Genomic DNA, 23,771 nt, shown 5'->3' with positions numbered 1-23,771 from the left:
TTTTTTAGATGTTACACTTTCCTAAAACAACATGTTTCAAAATAGATGTTACACTTTTTTTTCTTTCCTAAATTAGTAAGTTTTGCCATGTAAAATGACCAACTTACCCTTACTTATAACAATTAATCAAAATTAAACCTAATTAATTTACCCAAATTTAACCTAAATTAACAATTAACCACCATACCTCTTCCACCGACCCTAGCAATCCAACCAACTCCCCACCACTGCAGCAACCCCCCTCCCCACCAGTCCACCATTGCAGCAGCCCCCTCCCCACCACCGCACCACACCCAACCCGTCGAAACACCACAATACTCGCCAAAAACCCCACAATACTCGCCGAAAACCCTACTAGACCAGCCGAAAATACCACCCAGCCACCAAAAACCCCACCCCACCTGCCGAAATCCCCACCACCCACCCGAAAACCCCACCCAGCCACCGAAAACCCCACCCCACCAGCCAAATCCCCACACAGCCACCGAAAACCCCTCCCCACTCGTTGAAATCCCCACCCATCGAAAACCCCACCCACCCGTCGAAAACCTTACCCCAAGCGCCGAAAACCCCACCCCAGCCTCGAAAACACCACCCCTACCGCCGAAAACCCTACCCACCCCTCGAAAACCCCATCCCAACCTCAAAAACACCACCCCTACCGCCAAAAACCTTACCCACCCCTCGAAAACCCCACCCGTCGGAAACCCAGTCGCGCGACTGCAAGGGAAGGAGAAGGGGAGGGGGTTGTGCGTTCAACAGGGGAAGGAGAGGGAGAGGGTGTCGGTGGTCGATTTGGTGGCGTGCCGCGGTGGCGCATTGGTGTGGCTCATTGGTGGTAGTGACTCACTGGTGCTCCCCACTTCCTTTAATTCTCACCTTAATGTTTTCTGAATTACTCTTTCAATTTTTGCCTAGATAAACGAATTTTAAAAAAATGTAACATCTAAAAAAAACCGGAGGAAGTATACATATTGATTACCATCTTTCTCCAATATCCCCCTAATCTCTTTCGTTTCTCCTTTGATCACCTCGCGCTTTAATATTCCGTCATTGTCAATCACATACTTTCTCTCTCCTCTCAATTCTTCCTCTCTTCACAATTCTTCATAAGACAAATCTTCGAAATTTTCACAACTATTCTATCGAGAAATTCATCTCTTTTCACTTCAATCCATAAACCCTACCTCTAGGGTTTTAGCTTCAATCTGATTTCTACTCCGGAATATTTTGGTTCTTCTTCGCACATGAGGTTATACTGAGCTTCGATTTCGTCAATTCGGCAGCCATGGTTGACGCCATTGATAAGAAGCTGAAGAAAGTTGCAGTCACTGAAGAAGACGTTTGCACTCTCTTGCAGAGGTATTTTTCTCTCTCCTATTTCTTTAAATGTAATCATATTTTGAATGTGATCAAGCTTAATTTTTTTCTTTTTTTTTTGTGTGTTGTTGATTATGGTGAAAATTAGGTATTCAGCAACAACAGTGTTAGCGGTGCTGAGAGAAATTGCGCAATTTCCAAAAGTGAAGATTGATTGGCAGTTGTTAGTGAAGAAGACAAAGACGGGGATTACGAGTCCTAGAGAGTATCAAATGTTATGGCGTCATTTGGCTTATCGTCAACCCTTGATTGAGAATGTTGGTCCTGAGGATCAACCTCTGGTTAGTTTTCGTCGTATTTTTTAATTCGTTTCTTGCTTATAATTCTATATTTTGTTGTTTGCCTTCTTTTTCTTATCATTCTTGGCCTTTTTTTTTTTTTTTTTTTTTTTATTTATTTATTGGGAAATTAAGTCAGCCCAAGGGCTAACCCCTACCAAGGCTACTAGCCTTGTAGGAACTACCAGCACATTGGCTGGTAAAGCATGTAAAGCATGCTAAGGAAATACCTCAACATAATGTTGGGGGTAAGGATCGAACCCCTGACCTCAAAGATCAGAGGGGAGTGCTCTAACACATGAGCTAGCTCCTCATCCTTATTCTTGGCCTTTTCTTGTTGTGGCTATACTCTGATATTGAGAGTATTTTGTGATTCTTGTTGATACATCAATAGTTTGATGTGATTATTTTTGGAGATAAAGTGTTTCAACTCGGAATCGTGTACATTGCAAGTTTTGAGCAATTGTAACTAGCATATGGTGCTAGCCTCGGTTTTGCTTTGATTATCAAAATTGATGCATGAAAGCTCTTATGAGGGTCATATTCATGGTTCTCGAACTTGGGTACTTAGGGAAAACTTCTTTAAATGAGAGATAAGTATCTCCCCGTTTCCCTAATTTTGAAGTACTCCTCTTTGGAATATCTGTTAGTTCTGGAGCCTTCTTTATTCATATTACTGCATAGTGAATGACGCACATAATAGAACTTTGGATTTATAAGAGAAGTGATTGATTTATTGTTTCAGATGTTTTGTTGCCATGTTTTCTAATAGTTTGGAAATCGGGTTTCCTTGTTTCCCTTCATTTGTGCCTCAGTTCCTTGTTTCCATTTCCATTCAACGTACTGAGCCCGAGTTGAAATGAAAAAGGAATGAGAAAGGTGAGGAATTATTCCAACTTGGTTGGAAGTTCTCTTATCTATGGAAAGAAGCCTTTTGTCTAATTTTGTGTAAATAGTGTGCCTAGATTGTCTTTCAATATTTTTTAGTCATCTTTTCTATAAGATGAAATATGGATATTATAGAGTTGTTAGAATTATCTTTTTTTCCCCCTTTTTTCGGCAAGTAAATTTAGAGATGCATGAGAGAGACAACAACTATTAGATTCAAAATGGAATTCCCTCTGACTCTAAGGGGCACAAATATAAAAAGCGGGTAGAAGTACTGGTAAGTGGTAACAATACCCCTGGAGAATTTGCTCATGATCTTTTCTTCAGAGCAAGAAATGTGGCTTCAAGCCTTCAAGTGCATAGAACTATAATTTACTTGAAAGCTTGACAAGCACAAGTTGGGCTCTCGACATGTACCAATTTTCTTGTTTCTATATGCACCACCATTCCACCAAGGGGTCTAAGGCAATCAACTTTCGTATTTCACATTCTTTTCTAAACTGTGAAGCATCCTGGGGCTTGTCTTGCTGGATATTCTATTGGAGAAAGACCTTTGGGAGTTGTTAATGTGCTCTTTCTCCCCATTTCCCTAATTTTGAAGTACTCCTCTTTGGAATATCGGTCGTCGAATGTGATATCTACTCTTTCTCCCCTAAAGGTTTGTCCCTTTAAAGATGACTTTGTTCACCAAAACCTACCCTATTACTGTACCAAAATCCTTTCTCTAATTGACGTTCCGATTTTGAATGCTTGCTTCATCTTTAACAAGCATTGTCTTTTTTCCACCAAGAGAATGTGTGTGGCCTGTGTGTGGCCTGTGTGTGATGACTTTTGTGGCATTTCACCCCGTCACTGGTTGCTTCTTTCAGTTTTTCTATATATTTTTCTTTTTTGTAAGTGCTTCGCTGCTTGCTGGAAAAAAAAGAGAGGATTTCTCGGGATGCTTATGAGCTTCTAATGACTTGAACCTGGAATGCTCTTTTTACCAGAAGTAATATGCGTTATTCGAATACTCTAATTGTATGGATTAGTAGTTTGGTGAATCCTGAATCCTAACAAGTCCTTGTATTAATTACTAGGCCTCTAATAATTATTAAACAGAGAAAGAAGATAGGTAGTTTAAGAAGAAAGTTCAAGTTCTGGGAGCTTCGAATTGTAGGCAGCATGTGGTTGATCTTAAGTGACTTACCTTTGCATAATGTGCCCTGCATAGTACTGTAGGAATTGTATCATTTTGTCTATCTGCTTTCTTGATTTCAGACTATTATTTTCATAGCTTAACGTGGATGCAATTTGCATGCAGGATGATGATAGTGACTTGGAATGTGAATTGGAAGCTTGTCCCCCTGTAATTAACGAAGCTGCTATTGAGGCTTCTAACTGTGTAAAGGTTAGATTCAACATAAATGCTTTTGGAAGACAACTATGCTGTATCATTTTGTAACTAGGTCTTGTCTGTTCAAATACATGCTGTTAATGGGGTCTCCTGCATAAGGCTTAGCATGCATGATGGAGATGACAATTTATGTCACTTTTGTTCTGATTGTCTTTGCAGTCTGAAGGAATGAGTGTTTACACCGGCTACGTTGTGTCCTTTCTGTGCACAAGTTTGTGTCAGAACATTTTTTTTATTAAAGAAAACTCTTGAAAGGTCTCTCCAAAAGATGTGTAGCATCTCACTCTATCTGAAAGTGAGGATGTCTTTGACATTGGATTCATAGACATTTGTATTTGACTATATAGGTAGATCTGATGGGGTAAGCACTTTACCAAAAAATTGTATTTGAAGTTAAAGATTTTTTGTTGTGATGTCGATCGTCGATGGCTTAACAATTTGTCGTCTTGTGATCCAGATGTTTTTCCGAACACATGTTCAGTTGTTTCTGCTGGTGTATTTGAATGCGATTTCCTCTTTTGTGTTCCAAATGCAAGGAATAAGGACTATATAATATATCTATTGATAAGACATAGGATTACGAAAGGGAAGCATGGATCTTTATGCCATCAGTCTCGCTTTATAGTATTTTGAAAAGAGGATGTCACTGTTGAAGAAAAGCAAATTTTGTGCCCTTTGCTATTAAACACCCACTTTTCCTTACTCCTGCATAGACTACCAAATCCCCAAATGAACCTGCTTCCCCGATTTAGACCTTAGAGGTTTAAGCTTTCATTATGTTTCTTCTTTAAGTTTTTTTTTCCCTTTCATTAGACTGCTGGATTCTAAAACAAGTAATTGATTGTTTCTGATTTATGGAAAACATTAAGTTGTTTTCTTAATCGTGGACGGTATGCCTCGCGACGGGTGTTTCCTAAGGCACTCAGAAGCTCTACTTCAAGGTGCCAAATCTGAGAATACAAATGAGACATTATGAGGGGTAGACTTCGATTAAAAATTAAAACATTCGCTAAAATTAAAACATTCGCTAAAATTAAAACATTCGCTAAAATTAAAACATTCACTAAATAAATATGGGGCAACATAAAATATTCATTTTTTGATGAGACACGATTACTCAATTCTGTAAAAGCTAAGGCCTTCCTAGCTCCTACTTATGCCTTTGGTATTTCCTTGATCAAAGTCCAAATTAAGCAAATATCACTTTATCACATGAACACATTCATCGTTCATGTACACAGCTAGATTAAGATCTAATCAAAGGCCTGACCCTGACCAGGGAAAGTGATTGGCAGAATTGTAGATTATACTTTTGATGGTTATGTTTGACTTGTTCATGGATGTATACTGTGTCGCTGATTACTATATAACTTTCGTCTGTTTTATTTCTGAGTGAATTAATAATTAATTTCATCTGTTGCTTCTATATCTAGATTGACAGGAACATTGTTTCCATATTGCTTATCTTTTATTTTTTGATTGATTGGCCTGATTAGGTGCTTGCTTCTGGATCAGCCTACGAGTCTAGTTTTCCCAACAGCTCAAGTGTTGAGGGTGGGGTGCTTAATGTTAATTCACCAAAGGTTTCTTCAGAAAATTTGCAAGTTCATAAACAATCTCAAGCTGCAGGGATCTTTGGTGAAGGTTTGGATGCAAATGGTGCAACAAATAATCGGAAGAGAAGAAAACCATGGTCAGAAGAAGAGGATCTAGAACTGATTACCGCTGTTCAAAAATTTGGAGAGGGGAGTTGGGCAGCTATCATAAAAGGAGATTTTAAGGGGAATAGAAATGCTACTCAGTTGGCTCAGGTTTTACTAACTTACTCGATTTGCAAACTTGATGTCTTTTGACTGTCTATTTCTTTTTTTGTTGGTACTTGATACTGATGATTCATTAGTTATACGACACAAAACATACTTCCTCCGTTGTTTTCCTGTTGCAACATAGCTTCTTTTAATAGTTTCATATCTATAGCAACATTTCCTCTTTCAGTGATAAAAGTTATCCGAATGGACTACATTGACCTAAGTCTACCTAAATCCATCTTTAGTTACCCACCAACCAATCACATGGGTTCTTTTTGCCAACCCACAATTTTTATAATGTCTTTAAAAAGTGTGCCCAAAGCATATGTCGCGATATAAAAAGTTCAGAGGAAGTATATGTTATTATCTTATCTAGAAAAATTTCTGTCCCAAAAGAACGTCAATCGTGAAACGTTGATTTCAGTTTTCACATAACTTTTGGATGGAAGAAAAATATTCTAGATAGTATGGCTTTTTCCTTACTCAATCACAGGTATACTTCAACCAAATGCTTTTTCACACAAACCAAGAAAGAGAAAAGGGTGTTGAAACTGACATTTTCCCATCTAATTAACAAAGCCAATTCTTCACAAAAATAAATTTAGAAAGCTTATTACATGGCCAAGCCAATCCCAAAGTCGATGCCACGTAGTTTAGATGTGTATGGATTTTGGGGTGTTACAGTGCCAAGTGAGCCAAGCCACTGGACCACCACCCTACCACCAAAACCACTACCCCAACTCACAAAACCACCCTGTAAATCCAACCCCATCCGAAAAAATCTTACCCATCCGAAATTTTAAAACCCCCCTGAAACCACTACCCAACCCACCCGAAATTCCCCCTAAACCGGAAACCCTCGGTCCCCACAACCCATGAACCCATCCCCACCTCAAAAACCAAACTACTACCCCAAAAATCCACCACCGCCATCAAAAAACCCACAACCCTAGAAGATCGAGAAAATAATATCTGATGATAAGAGCTCTAATAGCGTTAATGAAATTTTCTTCATCAACAATTGATAAGAGACCACTTTCATTTATGTAATTAGATTTTGTTGATCTGGGCTTCGTTTTGGCAATTCTTTCTCTTCCCATTCCCTTTCCTTTTCTTTCCGCCATGAAACACAAGTATAAACCCTAGAGAATGCGTGTATGTGAGGAAGGAATGGTCAATTCCAGATCTGGAGCTTTCGTGGTCGAATTCCGCCATGTAGCTTGAGCAAGTTGTAGATAGATGTTGCCAGAGAAGAGAGGAAAGAAAGGGCCGGAAAAGATGAGGAGAGGGAAAGATGCCAGAGAAGGGTGGCCGAGGTCGAAGTATTGGTGGCAGTGGCAGCTGCAACAGTAGTGGTGGACTTGTGGTGCTTGGGGTTGGGATGGGGGGATGGCAGGTTTACTTTTCTTTTTTTTTTTTGCGGTGGGGGGTGGAGTGGGGTGGTTGAGTTATTTGGCTTTAGAAAAGTTTATTTTTAGGGGCTTGATTGTATATATCGTGACATTTTCTTAAAAAGAAAGTGATGCATCTAAAAAGAAATGGAGTTAGTATCACCTATACCTATGGTTTTGAGGATAAGAAAATTTTGAACAAATAAATCCTGCCTTTTCTGCCTCTAATTTTCTTCATGGCTTGAATTCTCTTGTTTCAAGTTTGCTGATACAAGACTAAAAGACACATGCGCAAATGTACATATCTAATTTAGTACTTAGAGAGGGATTGGTAGAAACCTTTTCTGTTTCTTTTTTTCGGATTTTTTTTGGGGTGGTGTTGGTAGGGGTAGAGTTGGTTTGGAGAGGAGAATTATAAGGGATGAGGAGGTGATAAAAAGGAAAGTAGGATTGAGTTATTCTTGATTCCTTGGGAGCTCACGAAGTGTTAGAGCCTCACTTTGTTAGAGGTCATTATTGCCATTTTTGGTCGATTACTTAGACTAACCATCTATCTCATGCTATGAGATATGTAACTTTTATATATATAAGCTGAAATATCTTCAGCAACTTCTTTCTGGTCCATTGGTCCGTTGTCATCTAGTCCGGCTTAGATGTCTGGTTGATCCCAGTTTTCCCGGGTTCAAATCCCGGCAACGGAAGTTTGCACCTACTGTTGTGTTTCCTGTTAATTGATGTTTTCCACCTCTTCCTAAGTGCAGATTTTTGCAAGTGATGTGTACTTGTATATCTGATTTTTCTGGCATATGCAGAGGTGGAATATTATTAGGAAGAAACAAGGGACTTCAAATGTTAGAGGGGCCAAAACAGCTACCGCACAACTCACGGAGGCTCAGCTGGCTACTCGTCATGCACTTGACATGGCTTTTAAGGATAAGTTATCAACTGGTTGTGGCACTGGTATGCTCTTTTTCTTCTGTGTTATTTTTGCTCAATCATTTGGAACTTCCAGCTTCCATTATGCTTGCAAATCTAATTTTCCCCGCTGATCTAAATGAACATGTTATGTAATTATATCACTATGCTCTTCTTGTGTTCATATGTAAAATACACCAGGGAAAAAAAACGCGGTCACGGTCACGTTGTCGCGGGAACGGATTGTAACGGGGAAATAGAACGTTTCGCGGCTGTCGTGGCGTGAATTTTTTTTAACAATTCACACAAGCTGTGTTTTAACTTTATTTTTCTTCTGTTTTATTTTTATACTATATCATGTTCAAAACAGTTTTAAATGCACTCTTTGGGGTACTTTTGCTGATATTTGAACATACAATCCTTTACAAGAGCTCATGTATAAGTAAAATGGAAGACAACCACTACCAAAAAGAATGGTGCAATTAAAAAATAGTAAATGTGTGACTGAGGGTGGGAATAAAAAGAAAAAGAGAACAAAAAGAAAAGAGAACGAAAAATAAAAAAGGGAAGAAAAGAAGACAGAGAAAGAGATATTTTATCTCAATTCTCACGCGAGATGTGACGGGCAGTCACAGAATAAAAAGAAAAAGAGAAGAAATAAGAAGAGAGAGAAAAGGAGAGGAAGAATCAGATCGACAAAGAGGGAAAGAGAGCACTAACCTGCTTCAACGACTACCGCCGTCCACCAGGGGCTATGATGCCAGAAGCAGCCGGAGGTATGTCAAAGGCATTGCTTGCCGTGACCGGTGAAGTAGGGGACATCATTTACCTCCCACACGCAATTAGGGTTTTCTTTAAAATGAGGGTTTCCATTTTAGACTGCAACCTGAAGTAATTCACTGCAATTACTTGAGGGGTTTGTGTCGAATTAGAGTTTAAAGAAGCCGGGTAAGATTTAATTTGAGAATTATAAGTCAGGTTTATGCTTTTGTTCTCATATTTCCTTGTCTCCCTCGCGTTTTTACACAATGCGGCCAAGAAAACGTTCTAGAACGCAGCGAATCCGTTATTTAATGGCAGAACGGCCGAGTTTGTGTGAATTTCCTTGCACCGTTCTAGAACGGTTTTCCTCGAAACGGCAACTCTCAAACCCGTTACAGAGCCCCCTTTCTAGAACGGAACGGGCGAGTTTTTCTTCCCTGATTGACACCACACATTTGGGATAATGTATTCAAAGTACTTTTTAGACTTATTCAGCTACTTGGTTGGTTTGTTCGGAAAGTGGGTTGTTCTGTGACCTTCGGATTTTTGCTGTTTGAAGTCTCCTTTCCCTCTTCAGTTGCTTCCAAGTATTCTCAAGGAGTTCCATATGCTTTTCATTTTACAGCATGGCAAAATGCTTTCCAGTCATTTTTGATGCAGAAGCGTTCCATCAAAGTTCTATTGGCCCATAAGCAAAATAATTCTTTCATAAAGTTTAGTGCCATCCATTTGAATGCATTCTCCTAGCTCAATCTTATCCCTTTTGCTCTTTCACTGGCCTAGGGCCTTATTAATTCTTTCGGGTCCAAATAAAGCAGGGAAAAGCAAGGCTGAAAACATCCAAGACATTTGAAACCCCTTTGTGTGACATTAAATATTAATTTGTAACAAATTTATCTGTAGCTGGTAGTCTGTTACCTCTACTGCCTTGAGTAGCTTTTTATGGCTCAATTTTAAGTCTATAATATTATAATTGGACCGTGTTCTACTGTCAGTCAGAAGGGTCATTTCATCATTTTATATTTTTACAAGGTCGAGTTGTGTGTGAAAATAAATTTTTAGTGATTCTTTTCATAGCTGCTGTTTGTGTCTTGTTAATTGTTATGTATGATCAGATTCAAGGTTCCCTTATGTTTTATGGTTGGTCCAATATATGCTTATTTTGTTAAGATATTAAGAGTGAGTTGTTTATAGTTTAATTAAAGCAGTTCCAACTATGCTGGTGCTAATTGCTAAGTATTCTAGTTTGATGGACTATTTGTGTTTACCTCATATCTATTGATATAACTGGTTTTCGCTTATAAAAGTGATTTTCACAAAGTACAACTGTTTTTGACTTACTAAATAATTTTGCTGATGGTGAAACCTGATTTTGTCCTGGATTTTGCTGATTGTCTAGTAGTTTCACAGTTAAATTTGATTTTTGCGCAAAACCATTTAGTACTGATTAAAACTGATTTTACTAATGATTTAGAGTTTAACCCGTCTGTCGCCTATTGTCTACTTGTTGTAATAAACCTCCTTTATATGGTATAATGAAGGTAAAATACTTTGTAGCTTGGGACTAATTGAACAAATGTGACAGCATGCATTCCTAATGCATCAAGTTAGGTTAATTAACTTATCTTGATTGGCCTTGGTTCATGGTTATGTAACTAATTTGTTGTTGTTGCTCTCGTTCTTGTTCGTGGAGACCTCATGGCTTAGTTTGTAATTGGTGCTGACAAGTGTACACTATCAATTCTGACTGGACATTGTTTATGGCTCGAACAGGATGATTGTAAAAGCCTTAAAGATGAGATTTTCTTTCTATGTGTATCTCTCCCGTCCCTTTCTGTTAAAGCCTTCTGTTAGTCCTTTTTTTTATTTCATGGTAGATGCATGGCTCAGCTCTTAACCTTTTTGTTGACTGCTGATAGCTTGCACACATTTTATCATTTTGTAGTTGGCAATGAATCAGCTGGTACTGAGACAGCTAAAACAAGTGCCTCTAAAACAGACTTGCCAGTTACTAATGCTGCTATCCCACCATCCCAACCTCAGCCCTCTCCAGTCACCTATGCGACATCATCTGCAAAACCAGCACCAGTGGCTTCCACGCCAAAGCCTCGTCCTCAAAAAAAGGCAGCTCAAACTAGTGTCAGTTCAGATCCTATTCAAGCTGCTGCAGTAGCTGCAGGTGCCCGTATTGCTAGTCCCTCAGATGCGGCATCTTTATTCAAGGCTGTACAATCAAATAATGCAGTGCGTTTTAGAGCAGGCAGTTCTTTGATCAACACTTCTGCAGCAGGGAGTTCGAGCCCTCTGCCTCCCAATGTACATTTTATTCGTACTGGGTTAGCTTCGTCACCAACTTCTGGGGCTTCCGAAGCCGCACCCTTTGCTGCAGATCAACAAGCTAAGGGTAGTGCAATAAGGCCCTCCGTTCCTCCAGCTACAGTCCCTCAGCTTCCAAAGGCAAGAACCACATCTGTCATAGCGACGGACCAAACTAATGCTGACCAGCAGATAGAAATTAAGATATCTAAGGCAGTAAATATTCAAGTCTCAGATACTAAACCAATGACTAGAGTCCAAGTAGATAGTGCTTCTCTTCCCCAACATTTGCCAAATGCACTGGTTGATAAGAGTCGAGCAACACCTCTTGGTGCAGATGTGAGTCCTGTTAAAGAAATTGCTGATGTTGGCAATTCTGAAGGTGCAACGAACAGAGATGTAGCTGCAAATGAAAGTAAATATGGAGTTTCTTCAGCTGTGAAGGAAGCGCATCAGAATATATTAACTGTAAGTGTTGATAGTGGAGCTGAAAAGACGGAGATTTCAAGCGAACGATTTGCTGGCGCTGAAATATCTGAACAAGCAAATTTATAGTGCCATGGTCAGGTTAACATCTTGTAAATCTCCTCAACTGTTATATAATTCGATCTAATGTGTCTCTGTCTATTAATTGTAGTCAAAGTTTGTTAGGCAACTGTTCTATGTAAATATGACTGGATGTGGAGTCGTACAATTGTGTCCATATTTGCTTTATCATTCTCTATGTGTAGCTCCTCCGTTTGAATTAACAGTTACGTATGGTTTTTTAAGAATTCCGAAATTATCACATTTCCTATTATGGTATATTGGTATATGAATAGATCTCTTTATATGCCACTGCTACATGAATGAAGTGATGGGGAGATGATACTAAGGGTATTATTTTATAGTTCTATCAAATTAAGTAAAATTTCCTATAGCACAAGTAGGGGACATAGTTATCTAGAAGTCTCTAGAGAGAACAGGAAGAGAGAAAAGCTCTCAAGATGGGGTTTACCAACCCCCGATCACCTGAAATTTGTTGTCTCCACTCCACCCTTTTCACCTCGCCTCTGCTCTACTCTAGCCTTCACTCAACCATGACTGACAATGTCAAGAAATCAAATGTTGCCACGATCTCTCTGTTACATGCGCTACTGATTTCGGCCAAAGTCAAGTGATGAAGATGATGAATCGCCTCCTCAGCCAATTACCCAACGCCGATGTTATCACCGCCACCTCAGACTCACTTCAATCCGACGCTACTGGTTTTCAGTCTAGGTAAGTACCTTATCCCATTTATTAATTTTCTTAATCTTGATTAATTATAAATTTGCTCCATTTTTTTTTTCTGACTTGCAATGAAACCCTTACTAATTAGTAATTTCCAATTGTCCTCTAATATGCTTAAATCCCTTTGTGGGCATTCTGTTTTCTGTATGTATGTGAGATTGCACTGTCGAAATTCATGGAATTTGTCGGAGTATGATAGCTTCTTATGGAGTCTTGGCAAATTTCTTCTTTGTACTTGTGTTCTTATGGCGTTCAATTTGACCCCTATGTTGTACCATTTTTCTATCCCATCTGCTATACTAGCAATCTGTTCATTTGTTACACTTATATCCATCTGTTCAGTTCAAAATGTTTGGAGGCATCTGTACCTGCTGTTACAATCTTATGTCATGTACTTTTAGGTCAAGATGTATTAACTTGGTCTGAATGTATATTAGTTGTGTGGGTTTCTAGATTGAAAAAGTATGATGCGTCTTGGTACTAGTCTGCATCTACACTTTCGATGCAACACCATGGATTTTATGGTCTACTCAAAGCTCAGAAAAATAAATAAGGCTATATTTACATGTCATATTAACAACTGGAAAGACTCTCGTATATGGGTGCCCTTTTTGATAAATTGATGTTCAGTTTTAGATCATATTCTTTGGATACCTGATAACTATACACTTCCATTTCATGGCAAGGTCATGGCCTTGGATTATTATTGTCCTCCCCTTGCTATTATATAACTTGATTGTAATTGTATTAATTGCCACAAGTGTGAGTAAATGTCAATGTGTTACTATTTTGCTCCACTTTTGAGACTGGTGCATAGCCTTGCCCAACATCTTTCGATGCCTGCTTAGACACTTGGTGTCTTTGAAACTTTATATGCTGGGCCACCATTCGAGATACTGTTGGAGGCAACGCAACATCGCTGGAAGACTCATACATTATCAGACTATATATCGACTATCAAGACTCAGCCTGTACGATGGGTATATGTATTTCGTATGAAACATAATATAACTATAACTCTATTACCATTGTGTTTATCTATGAGAACTCTCTATTCTCCTTGCATTAGTTCTACGCCATTGGCCTTCGGCCTTTCCCACCATTATGTGATGCCTATCGAGGCTTGTGTCTTATGCCGACAATTGAATAGTGATTTAAACAGAAGTAATCTATGAAAATTATTAGTTGGAATATTCAAGGTGCTAAAAAACGGAATGTCCTTAGTGAGCTGTTGTTTTTCACTCGAAAATACGAACATTTTGATCATAATTGAAACCATGAGTTGAAAAATAAATCGGCAGAAGATCCTTACTATTCTAGGTTTTGATGATATACTCATTAAAGATCCGCTTGGACATAATGGTGGAATTTGGGTCCTATGAAAAAATGAATCTTATACGATTACACCGCAAATGTCATCGTCTCGCTTAGCCCACTTCATAGTTCAAGAAAAATGCTTGTATTTTTCTTTTTGGCTCACTGGTATATATGCTCCTGCACAAAAAATGGATAAACTTCCATTTTGGAATGAGGTAACAAAAAATTTTCTCCACTCTTCACCTACCATGGTGCCTTATCGGAGATTTTAATGTCAGTGACAAAAAAAGAGGGATTCATGCTACTCCTTCCCATTGTCAGATTCTTTCGGACTTCATGCTCGTGTCAGGCACAAGATGTTTTTAGCCCTCTGAACTCCTTCTCTTGGAAAAAGAGATATAACAAGCATTACATATATGAAGAACTTGACCGTTGCCTAGTCTCTCCCATGTGGGTAGCATATTATCAGATTCATGTCTATATTATGATGCTTATACCTACTCTGATCATGCACCCATGATATTAGATACATCGCGAATAAGGCAACATAAGCCGCCCAGATCCCGATTCGAAAATGCATGGACTAATGATCCAAATACACAAAAAATTATTAACAAGCATTGGTACCAATGACATTCACGTTCGCATTTTTATAATATAATCCGAAATCTTCAATTCATTAAACAAGACCTCAAATTATGGGCTAGATTAAATTATAGTCACATCCATCAAAAACTTGACCAAAATCATTCTAGATTGGTACATGTCTAACAACAATTGCTTCAATTCCCTAACCATCCTCATATTGAACAACACTTAGATCGCCTAGTTCGGCAACAGGAATGCCTCTTAGCTTTTATCCAAAAATATTGGGGCAAGTATTCTCGAAAGCAATGGTTGACGAAAGGAGACCGTAACACTTTGTTTTTCCATTCCAAGATTACAGCTAAGATCAAACGACAACAAATTTTGCGTATTAGAAATCATTTGAATCAATGGGTTGATTCCCCGGATGATATCCACAACGCGTTTCTATTTGAATTTCAAGATCGATTAAAACCGCTCACTGGTCTCCTCGATCTATATCCACGCCTTGTATCTACCCTATTGTGTCTGATTTTGACAATTTCCAATTAACAGGTCCTATTACAGACAAAGAAATTCAAGATGCTCTCTTTAGCATCGATCCCACAAAATCTTCAGGATCTGATGGGTTTGGATCTAATTTTTCCAAAATTACCGGGATATTGTAGGTTCGGATATTTGTAAAACCATTCATGATTTTTTCAATCATGGTTTCCTCCTTCGTAGTGTTAATCATACGTTAATTTCTTTGATAACTAAAGTAGCTACACCTGAAAAGCCAAATCAGTTTAGACCTATTAGCTTGTGCACCACATTATATAAAATTATCTCGAAAATCTTGGTATAACATCTTCGACCAATTATTGTTAAAATTATCAGTTCCTTCCAAAATGCTTTCACCCCCAGAAGGCTAATCTATGTCCTCATTGTCTAAGAAATCCTAAATATTTTTAATAAATCAAAAAGTAAAAGGGGTTTGTTTGCTCTTAAAAGACATGGAAAAAGCCTATGATCGTATAAAATGAGATTTTTTAGACCATACCCCCCAAAGCTATGTTTTCATCATCAATGGATCAAATGGATTAATGTATTTCAACTGTCTCTTACTCACTCGTCATAAATCAAGATACTACTTATGTTTTCCAACCTTTCTAGAGGCCTTCGACAAGGTGACCCCTTGTCACCGTACCTTTTTTATTTTATGCATGTACATCCTTCATAGACAATTGGATTCTACAACAAAAACTTCAAGATCAGGAATCGGAATTAAACTTGCTCCATATTCTCAGATAATTCCAGAGCTTTTTTTTTTTGCTGATGACAGATTATTATTTTGTCAAGCTAACCTGGATCATACCCACTGCCTAAAATATATTCTAGATTCCTTCTGTCTTAATTCAGGCAACCAGTGAATTTTCATACATTGCCAATCATATTTTCAAATTAAACATATACCGAATTGTAGACAAAGAACCATTGTTGGTATTTTCAATATGACACCGAAGGCTTTTTTAGGAAGATATTTGGGTGTTATTCTCTCTAGTTATGAACCAATGGCTAGTTATTTCCATCACTTAGTTCAAAAAGTTGACAATAAAATAAATTCTTGGCACAATCATTTTCTTCAGAAAGTAGGAAAATCAGTGCTTATTCAGGCTCACCTAGAATCTCCTCCAGCATGTTTTATGGCCACAACTCAGGTACTTAAGAAAATATGCTCTACAATTGATAGCATCAATCGAGAGTTCTTTTGGCGCTCTTCAGGATTACCGCTAGTAGTATGGTCGAAAATTTGTTGCCCTAAAAGATATGGTGGACTCAGTTTTCGGAAAATGACTCATCTAAATGAGGCATACTTAGCTAAAATGGGTTGGAGGATCCTTTATGACCAATACTCTCTTTGGCCTACCCTTATGCGCCAAAAATATCTCCGAAATACTTATCTATCTGAATATAAAGCAAAGCCATATGACTCTTGTTTTTGGAAGTCCATCCTTCGATCTCGAGATCTTCTAATGAAATGAATACGTTAGAAAATTGGAACAGGTACAAATATTTACTTTTGGATAGATAACTGGTGTGCAAATCAAAGTATCATTGAACTATTAGAGCTCCAAATCACATCTATTGCTAATCTAGAACTCACTGTCAATAATGTTATTCTTCCTTCAAGACAATGGAATGTTGAGCTCTTAAATGTTTTGGTCCCACCACATATTTTTCACATTATCTTGAAAATTCATATCCCTTGCTATCCCATCCTTGCTATTCCTTGTTGGAGGTTGACTAGTTTGGGTGAATTTTCTGTCAAAACGGCTACCTGACTCGCTCATGAAATTACATCGTCTACAAGTATTCCTTGGCCGTTTAATTGGATAAATTGACGTAGCCCCAAAGATCCAAACATTCCTAAGGCAATGCTTGCGAAATGGTCTCCCATAATAATCTATTTTAGGACACCGACAAATCACTAATGATACTATTTGCCCTCTTTTGTAATTTTTCTGATAAAACTATTAGCTATTTATTCTTCTCTTGCTCATCAATTTGTCAATATTAGAATTCTCAATTTTATACGACAAAAAATTCATAATATAGTTCCCCAAGATCTTGCTCAAAGCCTTGCGTGTCTCTGTTCCTACCTGAAAGCCTTGCAATTATTCTGTTATAATCTATGGAGTGTTTGGAAGGAACGCAATTCAATTGTCTTCGAAAATAATATGCTTAATTTTAATCGTATTTATTATAGAGCATGACATTTGTATTTGGAACGGAATGCTCGAACTATGATAGATGTTACGTTTACTCTCTCTTCTCTTCCTTCTTGCAGGTCTCATAAATCCATGATGGTCAGTTGGCAGCCACCGCCCCCTAGATGTTTCAAGTTAAATTTTGATGGTTCAGTTACTGGCTCCTCAGCTGCTGTGGGTGTGGTCATTCGTGACACTACTAGCGAGCTTGTGGCTGCTAAAGTATATCGTCTTGGTCAAACCTCAACACTTGTTGCCGAAGCCTGGGGATTAGGAAATGGGCTTCTTCTTGCCATTCATTAGAATATCCAACATCTATATATTGAAGGAGATAACCAAGTAGTTATAAGAGTGTTACAAGGTCACCACGTTTGCCCTTAGACCACCCAAGCACTCATTGAAGACATTCGTATTTAGATAATTGACTCCAAACCATCATTTTCCTCTCTTGAAGTAGTTAGATAATTGACCATAACCTGTGGATCGACCCGTATTTGCCAGTTTATGCTAAACAGACACCATACACTTGCGGTATATTTTAAAACACATCAATTACAAGGTCACTAAGTTTACCCTTAGACCATCCAAACACTCATTGAAGACATTCGACATCTGCTTCGTCAATTTAGAGTCTACACTATTAAGATATTTTTCAGGAAGCCAATCGAGTAGAGGATCTCCTATCAAAAAAAGGTCACAATAGTTCTGCTGCCTCAATTGACATGGATGTCCGCACTGATCATGAGATACAAAAATTTCTGTTACTTAATTCGTTAGGGTTCTTCCTTGAGAAATGGGTGTCCTAACATTACCCATGTACCAAAAAGAAAGTAAAATTTCCTATAGCATATTGTTTTATACAACCTCATGGCAAAGTATAAGCATTTTACCTATATTTCCAAAAGTAGTACTAGTTTTATGGTAAAATCACACGTCTTATTAATTGATTTGTATACATTGGTTGACATTATTGTGGATATGGATGCCGCCCAAACTTATTCTGACAATTTTAACATAATTCAAGGCTTATAGGGGTATTTGAAACTTAATTGCTGTTTTGGTTTCATTGACATCTATTGGTTTCAAATATCTAAAGTTAAATTATATTGCTCTACAAGAGAAAAATGTCTAACGACATCATTGTTCAAAAGAAAATCATAAAGTAAAAACAGTAAAATAAATCACAAATAGTAATCTAATGAGACGTATTTGACGTCGGACTAAGTGGATCATCAGCTAATGTTGAGTTAACACAAGCAAACATTGATGGAGCTGCTGGTTTCTTATGCTTTCTAAGCTTCATTCCAAACAGAAAAGTATGCAGTGGAATTCTTGGCTTCATCAATGGATTCTTTACACTACCCTTTGATTCTGAGAACCCGAATTCTTTGTCTAACTTCATCAGTGCCTTCCCAATCTCAAACTTAAGTGCTTTGACACGATGAACACCAGCTTGTAGCTCCTCAGCAACCTTACTGTTCTCGTGTTTCATGTTAAGAATCTCTCCTTGGAATTTAGCTGATTGAAAATCACTTAACACATCTTCTTCTTTGGTTTTGCCGCTTGCTACTTTTGTGATATCATCTTGAATATTGTTTAAAGAAGAGAATCTACTTCTTAGTTCTTCTTGAAATACTGCACTATGCTCTAACCATAAGGTTAGTTCAGTCTGTATCTCTCTCAAATGCTTATATAAAGGTCTAGCATCTGATTTTACTTGATTTTGAGGCATGTCATTTGCTGCTCCTTTCTTCTGGCCTTGCTTTAACTTTCCTAACTCAGCTTGCAGGTCTTTGATTGAACTCTGAAACTTTTGAATCTGGTGAAACGCGGTGCTAAATCTTAACCAAAAGTCCAGATTTGCCTCGAGTAAATTATCAAGCTCTCCGCGAAACCTGCCTTCAGTTCTCGAAACTGGCCTAGTTTTAGCAACAAGGTTTATCTTTACTCTCTTTGCACTACCTTCATTAGTAAAGGAAGTTATCTTATCATTCTTATTTCCTTCTAATGTATGTATAATTATATTGTCTCGATCATACAAGTGATGGAAAAGTGGCTTCCTCTGATCCTGATCATTGCCCAAAACATTGATCTCCTTGTCAATCTGTTCATCTAGTTTCATGCCATCTTTTTCTTCGAATCCTGAATACGCAGTTTCATCTCCATTTCCTTGAAGAGCATTAAGTTTTCTCCTTAGCATTTGAATTTCCTCATCCTTGGCTAAAATTGTATCTCTCAATTCCCTCACATGATTTGCTAATTCAAATACATTGTCTCGATGCTTTTTCTCCATTTCTCGAAGTTTCATTTTCATGCCCTTGTAATCCCTAATGATCATAGTGTATTCCTCTACTAAAATCCTCTCTCGATCCTCCATATTGTTCATGTAGAGTTGCCTCCAATTGATGCCATCTTCGTCACCTAGGTGTACATCAGTTTCCATGGTGTTTTCGGTTGTCCTTGACATTTCTTGCTTCTCTTCCTCCTCTTCTTCCAACTCTTTCATCTCAATTTGTGGCTCAAAATCATTACCATCGATCTCTTTCTCTGAGTAACTTGCTCTCATCTCCTCTTTCTGTGCCTCGGTGGAGTCTTGCTCAGCTTTCGCTTCCTTTGGGTATTCAACCCCTTCATATGGCTTCACATCCTGTAGTTTCTCTTGAAGATGATCAAGGTTACAACTTGCACCTGTAATCTCTACATCAATGCTGTTCTTTTTATCTACAACTTCTTTGTTTAGGTTTCTAACTTTAATAAGTTCTTCTTCTAATTCTCTCAACCTATTTCTCATAGCAGTATCTTCTTGTAGTTGCTGCTTTTGTTCTTCCAAGCTATTAATATGCTCCAAAAGTCCATCAATCTCTTGTCTTAACCTCTTCACAAGGGCATTTTGTGAACAAACTGTAGTCTCCAAATTTACCACTTTGTCTACTAAATCATCAATCTTCTCAGCCATCTCTGGTTCAGTTAAAGTTAAGTTAGAGTTCAATTTCAACTGCTCCTTTATTTTTTCCCTTACTGCATCCGCATTTTCAGCTCCCTCCTCTCCCTCAATGCTAACAAGTGTGTCTTTAAAGTTCGATCCCAAAATCGAACTTTCTGTAGTGTTCTCTTCATCTTGCCCACAATCTTTCATTAAAGTCTCAATTCTTTCATGGGCTTCTTTGATCCTTTCATACTCTTCCTTCACCTCGTTCATCGTCCTTGCTTGATCGTCTTGCAACTTGGTTAAGGCCTCGGCACATGACCTTAGTGCAGACCCTGCCATCAACGTACGTGCCTCATGATCTTCAATGACCGCACCAAACCCAAACTCATCTTGCAAATTACAAACTTTGGTTTGTGATTCAGTGATCTTACTTTCAAGCTCTAAAAACTTTGCCAATGCACTCTCATATGCACTCTTCATAAACTCTTTCTCTGTTTGCATGCTTAGAATCTCTTTTTCACAAGTGTCAATTTCTTTCAATGCTTCATCTTTGTTTAACCCTGAATTTGGAGTGAAAACAGTGCCAGAAGTGTTGAGATTTTTCCTTAGTTGCTCTCTTTTTGAGGCCAACATAGTTTGTGCTTTGGCATTCGGCGTTCTTGGAGTAGGAAGTTTGGGAGCTTTTGGGAAGTTTTTAGACAGAGGTGATGAACTTCGATTCGATAAATGATCCGGTGAAGCTGCAGTGGAGCCTGCAAAACTGTCTTCATCGTCGCTTTCTATTGATAATTGGACTTGTTCTGGGAACACAGTGGCAATTGTTCTGTTTGCAGATTGTAGATCCTTTGATAAGTGATCAAACCTCTCTGCTAAGGCTCTATATGCTCTGTATGACTCTTCTACTGAATGTATAAGCTCTGGCCTTTTCTTGTAGTACATTTCTGCCCTTTTTGCAAATGAGTCTCCCTCTTGTTCTATGATCCTCAACATGAACTTTACTTTCTCCTCCATATCTGAAATTGGGAGCCAAGGAATATTATAAGTATATTTAGCAATACACCACATTTTATCTTAGGTCGTCCATAAAAGAATATTAAACTTTTCTTTTTTTTTTTAATAAGGAAAGAAAGAAATTAGGAGTTTAACCATCAATACACTATGACTTTGTTTAATATTAAACTTTTCTAATGCTCGTTTTCATTTTTTTCTGGGACAGACGCTAGTTTTTATTTTATCTCTATGATACCCTTTACTAAGGAATTCAAAGAAATACTCCATCCGTTTCATTTTAATCTACACACTTATACTTTTCACGCATGCCAATGCAAAATTTTGAGGACAAATATCTTTAGTTTTGTATTTGTAAAAAGGGAAAAGCTATATGCAGCAGTAAGGGCTGTATATAAGAAGCTAAAAATGGAAATAAGTTGCATTAATTGATCATTTATTATATCGGTTGATGCAAAATTTGTCCATAAACTTACAACTTATTTTTATTTTAAGTAGTGTATTTATGTCTTATATGCAACCCTAAGGCCAGGGCTACATATAGCATAACCCTTACACGATTATTTTTTCAATATTAAAATGTCACATCTTCAATTATGAAAGAAAAGATAGTTTTATATCACTATAACAATGTTGTGCTCCCTCCGTTTCATTTTAATTGTTACACTTTGATATTTTACATTATTTACAAATTTCACTTTGACCATCGTTTATGATTTATACGCAGATGAAAATACAGTTATGTGTGATCTTGTTAGATTCATCATAACATGTATTTTATTAATATATACTTTTATAACTTTTTTTACAATTAAAATGAAACGAAGGGAGCACCGCATTGTTATAATGATATAAAACTGTCTTTTCTTTCATAAGTGAAGATGTGACATTTTAATATGGAAAAAATAGTCGTGTAAAAGTTTAATATTCAAAGGTAACCGTGTTTTCTCACTTAATTTTCTTAAAAATATATCTCAAGCATGCAAGCCTCGTAATATATTTTGGAATGATGGGAGTAACTTGGTAGTATATATTTCCATGTAAATACAAAATTAAGTTAATGAGACTCTGCATGAATTTCAATTAAGAACATCAGTTTATTGCCACATCTCTAGCATAATTTGAAAGAAATGAATGCATATTTCAATTGGTGTAAATTGTATCTCAAAAAAACCAGGGAAAAAAAAATATAGATGATATTCATGCTTATTTGATTGGAGGATTACAATGCATAGGTAGTATAGAAATTGGGGAAGAGGAATATCTGAAAATTAAAGATGGAGAAATCTGTTTTTGTCGTTATCTTCAATTTCGTCCTCAAAGATCCATGAGATTTTTTTTGAAAGTATAAGTCAATTACCAGATTCTTGAAGTCATATTTAAATAAAAGCTTATTATACTCTTTTTGTCTCAAAATAATATGACATCATTGATATTTGCGTTAAATTTTCAAAATCATAACGTAACATTGTACCAAAAAATAGTGTTTTATGGGAGCACACTAAAATTTCATGCAACTCAAAGATGTTTTGTTATCGAAGATGATGAAGCTTACCTTGGAGGTTTTGTTCTAGCCATTTTGATTGTTTGGTTCTGATATGGCTTGCCCACCACCATGAATATGCACTTGTTGCTGCCCTATGCAGCATCTTTGCTCTCCCTTATTTCCTTTTATGTATTCTGATGCTTGTATGAATCAATGATGAATGTAATTTATTCATGAAAGATTGACGAAGATATATATGTTTATAACTTTGTTCAGAAGAACTTTATTTTGTGTGTTTGATTGTTTATCCTTTTACATGAAGTAAGGACATATTACGTACAAATTAAAGACAAATTTTCTTGAGTTTTGTAGGGAAAATAGAACCAAAAAATTTCCAACGTATTCAAAGGAAATAAAAACCTGCAAAAATGGATTCAAAAGACCTGTTGATGAGAGATGCACAAAGTTTTTCTCTTTGTGGATTTTACATTAAACTTGGAAGAGAGGACATATCGGCTGGTTTTTAGGAAGTTCATTTTGTTACTGCCACAAGATTTTTTTACTTTTTCTGGAAGACAATTGTTACTGCCACATGTTTATATATATATATATATATATATTCATAGCTTATATGGATAAAAAAAAGGTTTATATATATATATAAGGAGGGGGAAAATTAAGAGTCCCTCTTACAAAGGGGTAATACTTGATCCTATGACCCTAAGATTAGAGGTGATGTTAATATATCACTATGCTATCACTTGCGGCTCAAACCACAAGATGACAAGATTGTATTAGTGAACAAGAATTTTTTGTTTGGAAAAACGTCTAAGCCAAAAGATAAATTGACGAGCTTAAGCAAAAACGACTAACTAGTAATTACTATGCCTAACAAATGAACTTGTATTTTACTAAATCTATGAACATTTTACTTAATAATTCATCTGTTCTTATCCTGTTCAAACAATTATCATTTTGGGTAATCTCACATCTATTACAACAATTCCATTTTTGGTATAAGAAGTAACTTTAGTTGACATTATTATCCTTACTGTATCATACTATTAGTTACTCCCTCCGATCTTTATTAGTTTAGTTTACCGGTATTTCTTTTTCGGATGTCCCTTATTAGTTTACCCCTTTCTTTTGTTTCTATTTTTGGAATGAGACCACTATCTTTTCATCACACATACATTCAACTTTAATATAAAATAGTAGCTTCTCTTTCTTTCTATGACCCACAACATCATTTCTCCTAAAACTCTATGCAAAAGAAAGGGGTAAATTAAT

General features: G+C 37.2%; 2 protein-coding genes across 3 annotated transcripts; one reads left to right on the top strand and one right to left on the bottom strand.

The window, feature by feature from the left end:
- The first annotated feature begins 977 nt into the window (after positions 1-977).
- Positions 978-11,923, top strand: LOC104905510 (hypothetical protein). Of its 2 annotated transcripts, none has more exons than XM_010694084.3 (6): positions 978-1,362; positions 1,469-1,661; positions 3,850-3,936; positions 5,439-5,753; positions 7,954-8,101; positions 10,764-11,923. In XM_010694084.3, the coding sequence occupies exons 1-6, from the start codon at positions 1,289-1,291 to the stop codon at positions 11,687-11,689; spliced, it is 1,743 nt and encodes a 580-aa protein (XP_010692386.2). In that variant the 5' UTR covers positions 978-1,288; the 3' UTR covers positions 11,690-11,923. The 2 variants fall into 2 exon arrangements, with proteins under 2 accessions (XP_010692386.2, XP_048497303.1); XM_048641346.1 differs by lacking the exon at positions 978-1,362 and adding an exon at positions 2,474-2,537 and having other exon boundaries at positions 1,525-1,661.
- Positions 11,924-18,253: 6,330 nt separating this feature from the next.
- On the bottom strand, positions 18,254-22,644 carry LOC104905589 (protein NETWORKED 2A). Its single transcript, XM_010694176.4, has 2 exons — positions 22,551-22,644; positions 18,254-21,000 (listed from the first exon to the last, which is right to left on the bottom strand). Exons 1-2 carry the CDS (start codon positions 22,642-22,644, stop codon positions 18,254-18,256), a joined length of 2,841 nt encoding a protein of 946 aa, XP_010692478.2.
- Positions 22,645-23,771: the final 1,127 nt, after the last annotated feature.

Source organism: Beta vulgaris, chromosome 1 (genome assembly GCF_026745355.1).
Source record: "Beta vulgaris subsp. vulgaris cultivar EL10 chromosome 1, EL10.2, whole genome shotgun sequence".
NCBI lineage: Eukaryota > Viridiplantae > Streptophyta > Magnoliopsida > Caryophyllales > Amaranthaceae > Beta > Beta vulgaris.
This window is presented reverse-complemented; position numbering and strand designations above follow the sequence as displayed.

Bases quoted from the DNA above. Each gene is read 5' to 3' on its own strand.
- LOC104905510 (XM_010694084.3), top strand. From the start codon at position 1,289: ATGGTTGACGCCATTGATAAGAAGCTGAAGAAAGTTGCAGTCACTGAA. The intron at 3,937-5,438 runs GTTAGATTCAAC...TGGCCTGATTAG, and splicing joins AGGCTTCTAACTGTGTAAAG to GTGCTTGCTTCTGGATCAGC. The intron at 8,102-10,763 runs GTATGCTCTTTT...ATCATTTTGTAG, and splicing joins ATCAACTGGTTGTGGCACTG to TTGGCAATGAATCAGCTGGT.
- LOC104905589 (XM_010694176.4), bottom strand. From the start codon at position 22,644: ATGCTGCATAGGGCAGCAACAAGTGCATATTCATGGTGGTGGGCAAGC. The intron at 21,001-22,550 runs GTAAGCTTCATC...TCCCAATTTCAG, and splicing joins GCTAGAACAAAACCTCCAAG to ATATGGAGGAGAAAGTAAAG.